The sequence below is a fragment of the Phaseolus vulgaris genome, chromosome 10 (genome assembly GCF_000499845.2).
Source record: "Phaseolus vulgaris cultivar G19833 chromosome 10, P. vulgaris v2.0, whole genome shotgun sequence".
Taxonomy (NCBI): domain Eukaryota; kingdom Viridiplantae; phylum Streptophyta; class Magnoliopsida; order Fabales; family Fabaceae; genus Phaseolus; species Phaseolus vulgaris.
Genome location: NC_023750.2, coordinates 35728895 through 35740365, shown reverse-complemented (window position 1 = coordinate 35740365; position 11471 = coordinate 35728895). Strand labels below are relative to the sequence as shown.

Below are 11471 nucleotides of genomic sequence, written 5' to 3'. Positions count from 1 at the left end.
CCTTAATCATATAATTTCCCAGCTTCACCTTCACCTTTTGACAACACCCACTCGCTCTTTTCTTATGGCCATCACCTAATCTCACGTTATACGATGGTGTGGACTCAACTTGTAAGCCCAATTGGCAAACCAACTCGACAGAGATGAAGTTGTGACTAGCCCCACTATCAATCAACATAAGCACTATTTTTCCCTTCACTTTCCCTTATAACTTCATGGTGTTGGGTTGTGTCAGACCCCATCAGAAAAAAGGGATAAATCCATTGACACTTCCGATCCTATTCATCCTCCAAATTCTCCTCAATTTGTCCCAACATACTTCGATTCACCTTTGTTGGGTCTCCCTCATCTTCTACACAGATGATTCCCGCTGATTCTTTTTAGGAAAAAGATGAACTGGACCATACACCCCTCCACAGTGGAAACATCTTCCCTTTTCCCTTATTCGCACATATTCGGGATAGGGAAGGGTCCTGGACCCCTTGTTTCTTAAGCTTCTCCTACAACTTCTCCTGGTTGAACCTCTCTACTTGAGTTGAAAGACTCCTTCCTTGCATTGCTACCCATTGTTTCACTTATACAATTTTGTGCAGGTTGTTATTCTCGTACCTCCTTGATAACCTCCATAGGAAGTGTTATTCCTATACCCATTGTTGCCCCATTTTTCTTCCCTGAAGGATTCCTCCACATCCAACGCAATTTCCATGGCTCTCATTAATTCTTTGGGATCATGGGATCTAATTTGGTTACGATTTTTGGAGTGCAACCCAGCAAAGAAATATCTCAGTAGTTGTTCATCTCTTGTTTGCGGTGTTTGTGATACTAACAATTCAAACTCCTGAATCTATTTATTAACTTTTTCATTTTGTTGATCTTTGCTAGTTTCTCAAAAACACAACTCCTTTCCTTTCCATTGAACCTCCTATTCAGCGCCATTGAAAACTCTTCCTAAGAAGTTTTCTTGGAATTCTTTCTTAAAAAATGAGACTTTTATGGATCAAACCCTCATAAATTAATAGGAAATTACAAAGGAATAAACCAAAATATTTTAGCCTTCCATATGAAAGCAAAACCAAGAAAAATAAATGGAATTAGGTTTAAAGTGTGTTGTGCAGCTATGAAACATGATGCCAAAAAATGTCACCCCCTTTTATCCTCCAAAGTCTCTTTTATAATATTCTATTCTTTGCACAAAATTGAATTCAAAATCTGTCTCAAGATATTGTTTTACAATTATCAAATGTTTCATTTATATATTTCGAATTATCAAAGCATATATTGTCTTTCCCGATCAGTTTCAAATCTCGTTCTCACTTCTCTTCCAAATATTCTATTTCTAAACTCAATTTGGATTTTTGTATTGATTATAACTAAACCAAACGTTGATGTGATAGATATTTGCAGAAAATTTACTTGAACAATATTTTCAAAGAAATTTTGTTATGATTTTTGTGTGTTTAATAAGATATTTTTAATTTCAGAAATATGAGAGAATATTCCTGTAGAATATTTGCTTCCAAACTTATTTTTGAGATATTATTGATTTTATTCTCTAATTATTCAACTCGTAATTTGTTTCTCGTTGTGATTTAAGGAAGCAACTTGGACTTTTGTGTGATTCGACCCACTTGTAGTGGTGGACGCTTCATCCAGTCCGTCTAGGCAAATGCTTCTATCAAATCGTCTATTTTGAGAAATATTAGATTGTCTACTGCGACTAAAACACAAGATTAGTAAAGATAACATTTAAGACCAAAATAAACCTAATGAGATGAATCTCAATTAAAATAATGGGTTTATCATTATTACGGTCAAAGAATCTATAATTAAAGTTTTAAAGTGTGAATTAAATCATGTTCATCAACAAATTTTCACTCATTGTTGCTTAAATATATTAGATAGTCTAACTGATATATACAACCGTCATTACACAACCCCAACCTCAATATATCATAAGTTAGACGATTTATCACATATTACATTGTATAAATGGATTAAACAATCTTTAACACAACCCCAGTATATTATCACTTAGATTGTCTAACTGATATATACTGTATTTTATTGATAAAAAGAATATTAAAGGCAAGTGAAACATATTTAAAGGGATTAGACAATTTTTCACCCATTCCCACTTCTCCGTTCATTTCCAATACTAATCGTGAAACACCATGAGCAGCAGGATGTTGAGGTCCAAAACTTAAAGTGAAATTTTTTATTTGCTTGTTCCTAGTCGTCATGGGAAAAAAGGAATAAATAAGAAAGATATTATTACCTAAGAGTTCGTCCAGTACCAGAAATGCATCTTCTTGCGTGCGAGAGACTTCTATTCCAGTCGGAGCTAAGGCCAGTGGATTCCTCTCTTTCAATTCCTTAAAAAAGAAAAGAAGACAGGACCGAAGTCGAGCATACATACGACGATCTTCATGCGTAAATAGTCGGGAGGAAAGAAAGGGCGGTAGATGATAATGAAAAAGGGCACTGTGTCTGGATGATTTTTTTTCGGCTATTGGCACTTATATAGAATAGAAAGAAGGAGTTGTCACCCCTCGTCAAAGTACGCCCAAAGAATTTTCTGAAATTCCTTTAAGCAGAGACCTTTTTAAGTGAGGGGTCGTAGACCAGTCTTTCCGTACTTTTCGAGGAGTAATGATCCATCTGGTGTGCTATTTATACTCCGCCAATGAGGGCTTCTCCCTTTTCAATCTACATGGCATACATACACGAATTCATATTCAAACTCATCGACTTGGCTCAAAGCATACTAAAAATACTAAAAGTGTTAAGAAAACTACGTAGAGGGATTAGAAAGTCTTAATATATCATCGATTACACTGTCTATGACATAGCATAATATATAATTAGATTACACAGTCTTTAAACAACCTCAATATATCATCACTTAGACTTTATAACTGATATATACAACTATATTTTACGGATAAAAAGAAGATTAAAGCCAAGTGAAAGCATATTTAAAGGGATTAGACAATCTTTCACTCACTCTTGTTTAAAGAGATTAGACAATCTAAATATATACACTTAATACTAAAAGCATTTAGAAAACTATTTAAAGGGATTATACAATCTTTAAACAACCCCAATATATTATACGTTGGACTGTATAACTGATATATACAATTGTATTTTAGGGTTTAGGTTGTATTTTACTGATGAAATGAAGATTAAAGGCAAGTGAAGCATATTTAAAGGGATTAGACTCTCTTTCACCTATTTTTGTTAAAAGGGATTGGATAGTCTTTTACTCACTATTGATTAAAGAGATTACACAATCTAACTTATATATACAAATATATTTTACTCAAAAAATAGTACTAAAACATTTAAAAAATTATTTAAAGGAATTATACAATCTTCAAATAACCTAATATATCGTAAGTTAGATTGTCTTCCACATATCACTATGTATAAAGAATATATATATATATATATAATATTATATTTGTCTTTATAAAAGAAGATTAAAGGCAAGTGAAACATTTTTAAAGAATTAGATGATCTTTCACCCAAACCTATTAAAAGGAATTAAATAATTTTTGACTGAGTATATTTTATGAAATTAAACCGTCTAACTAATATATACAAAAGTACTTACTCATAAAAACAGTACCAAAAGTATTTAGAGAACTATTTAAAGGGATTAAAAGTCTTCTCACAATTCATTAAGAAGGTGTAGACTAGAAATATAAGAATACTTGTGTATTATATAATATAGAAATCAAAAGTAATTGTTTTTAAATTTAAAATATAAAAAAATAAAATATTGTTTTTACTACAAACATCGAAACTCATAAAACTAAAACATATTTTATATTGTATTGTAATATGAAACAAAATATGTTATATTTTTTAACTAATATTTTTGTTAACAATAAGATAATAATGCTTTAACAAAATAAATACAAAAATCCCACTTCATCTAATATATTAAATTTAAAAAATACATATACATATATCATAGTTATAAAATAAACAAACACATTATTTAATTGAATTACATTTAAAAAAAATCCATTATCGTATTTTAAAAGATTTATTATTATCTTAACCAGAATAAAAAATATTAACAGAATTAACAAAATAGGAAACATTTGATAGTAATACTTTTCTACAAAAATAAGAATTAGACAGAGCCATAAGTCAAAACATTTTTTATATTTTTTTTTAAAAGAAAGGGTTTAACACATCACCTAAAACCCCAATTATCCTGAAAACCCTAATTCCAAACTCGCTGCTTTCTCAAGTTCCTTACCATCTCTACGATTGCGACCCCAACTTGCTCCATTACTCTTTCATTGACATTGCTGGCGTTAACCACTGTTGCACCCTTACCATTGTGGCGTCTCATCGCCCGTAACTGTGTGTAGCGTCAACATAGCCGGATTTTGGTAGTTGTTGGATGAGTTCTGATTTGATATTTATTGTTCTATTACTTCTTCTTACTCTTTTATTGTCCTCAGTAGTTGTTTTGTTTGATTGCTTTTGATGTTTATTCATTTTGACTACGTATAATTTATTTAAGTTTTAAATTGAAAATTATCCACAGGTGAGAAACTAAGAATGGCGGAAGAGAATGAAGAAGTAAAAACATTTAAGGATTTGGGCTTAGCTGAATCACTGGTTGAAGCTTGTGAAAAATTGGGTTGGAAAACTCCACTGAAGATACAGGCAGAGGCTATTCCTCTTGCATTGGGAGGTTGCCATTTTATTGAGTTTTGTAATTCAATCTGATGTTTGCCTTTTTAATTCTGGTTGTGAATTAGGAACAGACAAAAATGACAATGCTTAGATTTTCAACATTAAACTACGAATATAAATAGACAAATATTATTGCTTTTACTGTTCTTTGTTTTTTTTTTTCAATGGTTTTCCATTCTAACTTCAATATTTTCTCCTATGAAATTGCTTATGATCTTTTTGGGGGTTGTCTTTTTAGGAAAAGATGTGATAGGGCTTGCCCAAACTGGTTCTGGGAAGACAGGAGCTTTTGCTCTTCCTATATTGCACGCCCTCTTAGATGCTCCTCGCCCAAAAGATTTCTTTGCTTGCGTGCTGTCTCCCACTAGGTTCGATATTTGATGCCTAATCATGGGTTTGATGTTCATATAATTCGAATTTTATTGACTGTATTAGTCTTGACTGATATTTGCAAGTTTATTTTCTTTTTTCATCATTTTATCAATTCAGAGAGCTTGCTATTCAAATTGCCGAGCAGTTTGAAGCTCTAGGTTCAGAAATTGGTGTGAAGTGTGCTGTGGTGAGTTTCTATCTATTTTTCTGAAATGATTCATTATTTCTGAGTTTTATTGTTTCCTATTTACTGCATAACTTTGAGTTTGTCCCCCCAGACTCTTTTCAGCTTGATACGTAGTGTTACAGGGTGGTTAGGCACTGTGTTAATATTCTATTTAATACATGAATATTAAACAATCTATTTGATTGGCATCTTTTCCTTTTTCTCTAGCTTGTCGGAGGAATTGACATGGTACAACAAACCATCAAGATAGCAAAGCAACCTCATATTATTGTAAGTGTTACCATTCCTGTAAGCATCCTTTGGTTTTACTTGTTTCTTGTACTTGGATAAAGTTAGGTAATAGTTGAGTGAGATCCAAAATTTAATTATGAATATGTTTGTAAAATATATCACTAATGTTTCACTAAAGAAATGCATTCTTTTTTTGTTATTGTTTGTCGGTTTCTAAATCAATTACTGGCTTATCTTACTCATTATTGGTCAGAATATTTCACAAACATTGTGTTAGCTGTTTAGTTTCTCTTGCAGAGAGATAGGATTGGTTTTGTTCTTATTTTCTTAAACTACTACCTTGAATATAAATATACCTGGAGAGATATGTATGATGTTTTGTAGTTGGTAAGCTATCCAATTCTAATTATGTTAGAGTATTTGCATAAAAAGATTTATTTTATTGCTGGAACGAATTCCTATTGTTGGTTTTTCGTCTGTTGTTTTAGCATGTTTGCTTTCAAATATAATTTTTAAGCTGTTTAGCATGTATGGCTCACATGGTTCCTGTAAAACCCACTTTAATATAGTTATGGTCCTTGGTAAAATTTAACTCATGCAAAGGAAATGATTAATCAAATACCATGTTTTGAATGTTTTGAAAACTTGAAAATATTTTTAGTTACTTAGGAAAATTTTAAGAGGATTGTCCTATTATAGACTCCAAGTTCGTTAAGCTGATCTTGTAGTTTTTTACTTCATCCATTAATTCTCTTCCTTAAAGCCAAGGTGTGGTCAGGGTTGAAACTTTGCACTTGAATGATACAGTATTATTCATTTAACGAGAGAAAGCTTTTCTTATGCACAATCTGCTTGTTCAAGATTGAAATTGTGCTTCTAATTCAGTGCTGTCTTTAGTTTTCTGCTAATTTTTGGCCATCACGGCTTAGCAGTGCTATATTTGCTTATTATTTATTTATGTTGAATTTCATATTCATGCAGGTTGGAACCCCTGGACGAGTTTTAGATCACCTAAAACACACAAAAGGATTTTCTTTTAGTAGACTAAAATACTTGGTATGATTTCTACATTTTTTTATATTTAATGAATTATTGATATTACTTTTTGCATCATAAATGTTCATATATACTTGATGAAGGAATACAAATGAATGCTTCATTCCTAGATTCCATTTTTTTACCTTGATGAATATAGGTGAATACTTTTTATGGTTATAAATACTTATTTTTAAGAAAATTGGAATAATGTCATAATTCAAAAAATCAGCGAATAAAAAGAGGGCATACCTTCTATTTTTAACAGGAGACTCTTGTTTGGATTTCTATGCCATGCATGTGCTTGGACTAACATGATTACTCTATATTTTGAGCAGGTCTTAGATGAGGCGGATAGGTTGTTGAATGAGGACTTCGAGGAATCACTTAATGAGATTTTACAAATGATTCCTCGTGAGCGGAGAACATTTCTATTTTCTGCTACAATGACTAAGAAGGTATTTTTCTTTATATTATGAGATATGAAACCCTATTTGAAGCTGGTCATTGGGGAGAGTTTATAGGAATTTAACATAAATTCTAATTGTTGGTGTATAATATTTTCATATATTATCAAAAACATTTTTCTTGTTATTTTTAGACAAATCTATTATAGTTCTTCGTTACATACTTATGTGTCTTCAATAAGTATGTTATGGTGCAGATGAAATTGAAATGTTGGTTTCTTATATGCTGCAGATACTTGGTTGTGGACATCACTTGTAGTTTTATGTCTATGTAGCTAATAGATCAAGTTGCACTTACTGTTGCAGGTGCAGAAGCTGCAAAGGGTTTGTTTAAGGAATCCTGTGAAGGTAAAATTGTTATAGTTCAAATGTGTATCTATTGGGTAAATTACATTCTACGTTTTGAGAGGTGCTTAAATTACCTTGCTCTGTAATCTATTTTAAATTTATAAACCCTTTTGAGATATAAATATCTTAAAATCAACGATAGGGTGTTCAAAATTAGTTCAGTGGGGACTCATTCAAAGTTTCTCACCATTGCTTAGAGGTTCATTTACTTTAAAATAGACTGTAAAACATTGATTATTTCTTCTCTTAAGGGACAGTGTGTAACTTTTAAAATTAGAAGTATAGGCAATATATTTAAGCGTCTCTCAAATTAGAGGACTATTATTAGTTATTACTTGTATGTATAAATTCTTATGTTCTGATGTTACTCAAGTTGTTTGATTCATTTTAGATTGAAGCATCGTCTAAATATTCCACTGTTGACACATTGAAGCAGCAGTATCGCTTCTTGCCTGCCAAACACAAGGTTTCTCTTCTTCCTTATTCAGCAACATCTTGGATTTGATAAACAAGAAATGACCATCAATTGGCATTAATTTTCTTAACACTCATCACTTCTTGGTCCAATGGAGACTGTAAAGTCTACTAACTAAAGATATATTACAATAGAAATTTCTTGAGTAGATGACCACTAAGTACAACTCTGATATCTCATTGTTATCCTAAAAAAAAGTCTGTTGCTTGCGATTAACTCCAACTGTAATTTAATTCTTCCCATTCTCCCGTATTCAGCAACATCTTGGATTTTAAAAACAAGAAATGACCATCAGTTGTACGTTAGTTTTCTTAACACTCGTCACTTCTTGGTCCAGTGGAGACTGTAAAGGCTACTAACTAAAGATGTATTACAAAAGAAATTTCAAGAGTGGATGACCACTAAGTACAAATCTGATATTGTCCTTGTTTTTCCCAAAAAAAAGTCTGTTGCTTGTGACAAACTCCAACTGTAAATTAATTCTTCCCATTCTATTGATGTAGCCAAGTGAAAATATTTTATTTAATCAAATACCATATAATACTGCCATGTTAGAGATTACAATGTTGTATTAAACACTTGGGATAATTTGGCTATTTGGAATGAAATTAATATAAATTCATATATTTTGGGTTTCGTGAATCAAGATTTTTTCCATATGATGACTCTGTTAGGTAATCATGTTTTCTCTCGTAGGATTGCTACCTTGTATATATCCTCACTGAAATGGCTGGAAGTACATCAATGGTGTTCACTCGTACCTGTGATGCAACTCGACTTCTAGCATTGATCCTTAGGAATCTTGGTTTAAAAGCCATACCTATTAATGGTCATATGAGCCAGGTAATTGTACTACAGATCTCGTAATATGATTAATATTTGTAAATTGTTGTCAACTCTTCTTTCCTTGGTATTGGGAGGGGATGGTGTAGGATGGAATAAGGAACCCTCTCTGTCATATCTTTTCATGATTTACCTGGGAGCCAATGAAGTATACTAATTTTTATACTAATAATCTTTTGACAGTCAAAGAGACTTGGAGCTTTGAACAAGTTCAAATCTGGGGAGTGCAATATTCTCCTTTGTACTGATGTAGCTAGCAGAGGACTGGATATTCCCACTGTAGATATGGTGATTAACTATGATATTCCCACAAATTCCAAAGTAAGATGTGTTGTGTATTTCTTTTATTCTTTTCTGACATGTTCTGTCATATTTATGAATTTACAATTAATCAAAAGTTCACAGGTGGTCTCCTTTAATTGTTGGAATTTGTTTTCTTGGTAATACGTGTCACCTCTAACTTAACACAAGACTTGGAATCACGCAAATAGATAAACGATTTTGGAATTTTTCATTTTTAGATTCTCTGGATTCCTGACCTTGTTAGCTACAGGATTATATACATCGCGTGGGAAGAACTGCTCGTGCAGGGCGCTCTGGAGTTGCCATTTCCCTTGTAAATCAGTATGAACTGGAGTGGTACATTCAAATAGAGAAGCTTATAGGTGAGTATTATATGGCTAAGCAGTTTTTGCTTTAACATTTTAAGGAACAAAAATATCTGAGATTGAGAAATACATGTATACTTCAGGAAAAAAGCTACCAGAGTATCCTTCACAAGAAGAAGAAGTTCTCCTTTTGGAAGAACGTGTTAGTGAAGCCAAAAGATTAGCCACCACGGTAAAATTTTGTATTAAGCTGTTATATTTAGACTATTTTTTCTGTCTCTTTCTTCTTAGAAACTTACTAAGTTAACATGAGAGATTTTCTTGGAGGTTGCCCTAGTTGAATTTAGTTTTAATTGGTTACAGTTTTCAGCTATTATTTAGTTTCTGAGAGCATCCAATTCTGGTACAAAAAACCTGTTTGGGTCGTAGTAATTCATTAGGTCATAGTTTCTCCTCTCATTGTACAACAAACGAAAGGAACTTGTTTTGTATGAGTTGAGTAATGTGCAGACATAACTCCTGGAATTAAATATGATAAATGATTTGTGACACCAACCATTAACTATTATAGTAGAAAGTACTCAAATGTTTGTTTGATTGGTTTTGTAGAAAATGAAGGAGACTGGAGGGAAGAAGAAACGGAGGGGTGAAGAAGATAATGATGGGGAAGATATCGACAAGTACTTGGGTCTGAAGGATGGAAAATCATCCAAAAAGTTCAGAAGAAGATGAAATCATATTACTGCTAGTAAGTGTATTAACGCGGCAGATGAATGAATCAAATGAAGCCATGAAAATTTGATGATAGACTGAGTGATGCAACTAGTGTAATCCATTTTTGGACAAATTAAAAAATGTTCCTCCATGGATTGAGTATAAACAACTTCCTAGTTATACTTATTTCAATTTACTAGCGCTAGCTGTCTGTTGCAACATGAAACCATAAAGAATCCATGTAAAGTAATGTTAATTCATTTGGCCTAGTGTATTTTAAGAGATAAGTGTGTTTTGTGCAATTACCTTGGCTTTTCTTTCAACTTGTGGGCAAACACAACAAAAACCATGGAACTTGATAGGTTTCATAATGTAATTGTTTGGGATTAAGGAGTAACTTATCTTGATTTGCTTGAATTAAAAATACATATTTTTTTCAGTAATTGCATGGAGTTTGTGTCTGTAGTTTGGTCTGGAATTTGTTATAAATTTCTTTTTAAAATGATGGTGATCTTTATTTACATTTTTACCCTTGCAGTAAATTTACTTTTATAGGAATATATGGAATATTAGTTGCCCAGAGAATTATCATTTCCACACAAATGACTTTTTTGCTCCCTGCACTTCAGCAATATAAATTTATATTTTTATTATGAAAATGTTATTTAAAAATATAAAATCTTCATTCTGGATGCCCAAATATAGAATTTGCAAGAAAACTGGCTTCTTTTGTTAGAAAAGTTAAATTGAAATGAAAGTTTTACATTTAAGATTGTTAGAGGGACAGAAAATAATATTTTAACTTCACATTTAATCAATCCAATAATATTCTTTTTCTGATAGAATTATCTAACAAAAAGGATAAGCAGGTGAATTAAACTATCTTAGTCTTATTTGATTTGTTAAATATAAATGTTATATATACACATTTGATAAATTTGCTAAATATTATCTGTGACAGCACTGATTTTAAAACCACAATAACATTTATATATATGTACATTGAGCAGTTGAAGTAAAAATTAGAAATGTTAGTTTACCATCAATATAGGATAATTACATCATAAATAATTAATTATATAGTTACTTAAGCATATTAAACTTTAAAATACTTTTTAACACTGCATTATTAATTATAATAAAATTTTATCTAAAATATACTGTGTATTTTAAAATTTAAACATGGTTTAAATAACAGTTAAATTAGTGAGTTCAATTATGAACCTAATATCATGTAATTTATATATATATTTTTATACAAAGATAAGCAAAATTTAAACATGGTTTAAATAATAGTTGAATTAGTGAGTTCAATTATGAACATAATATCATGTAATTTTTATATATTTATTTTTTTATATAAAGATAAGCAAAATCACATGTGTTGTTGGCATTTGAATCCGCATTTCTTTACAGTAGATTATGATAAATTCTTTTATTATGTATTGATGGGTATAAAAGATAAGATATAA

The 11471-nt window shown here is 31.3% G+C and overlaps 1 protein-coding gene across 2 annotated transcripts; it reads left to right on the top strand.

Annotated features, from left to right (window-relative positions):
* The first annotated feature begins 4221 nt into the window (after positions 1-4221).
* On the top strand, positions 4222-10301 carry LOC137818993 (DEAD-box ATP-dependent RNA helicase 10-like). 2 transcript variants are annotated; one of them, XM_068622679.1, is made up of 14 exons: positions 4222-4409; positions 4568-4717; positions 4958-5087; positions 5209-5278; positions 5486-5548; positions 6491-6565; positions 6883-7002; positions 7318-7359; positions 7751-7825; positions 8531-8677; positions 8861-8998; positions 9231-9342; positions 9429-9517; positions 9895-10301. In XM_068622679.1, exons 2-14 carry the CDS (start codon positions 4582-4584, stop codon positions 10015-10017), a joined length of 1320 nt encoding a protein of 439 aa, XP_068478780.1. In that variant the 5' UTR covers positions 4222-4409; positions 4568-4581; the 3' UTR covers positions 10018-10301. The 2 variants fall into 2 exon arrangements, with proteins under 2 accessions (XP_068478780.1, XP_068478781.1); XM_068622680.1 differs by having other exon boundaries at positions 4231-4412.
* The last annotated feature ends 1170 nt before the right edge of the window (positions 10302-11471 follow it).

Coding starts and splice junctions, on each gene's coding strand:
- LOC137818993 (XM_068622679.1), top strand. CDS start 4,582: ATGGCGGAAGAGAATGAAGAAGTAAAAACATTTAAGGATTTGGGCTTA. Junction 8,999..9,230: donor ATATTCCCACAAATTCCAAA/GTAAGATGTGTT, acceptor TGTTAGCTACAG/GATTATATACATCGCGTGGG. Junction 9,343..9,428: donor TCAAATAGAGAAGCTTATAG/GTGAGTATTATA, acceptor TGTATACTTCAG/GAAAAAAGCTACCAGAGTAT.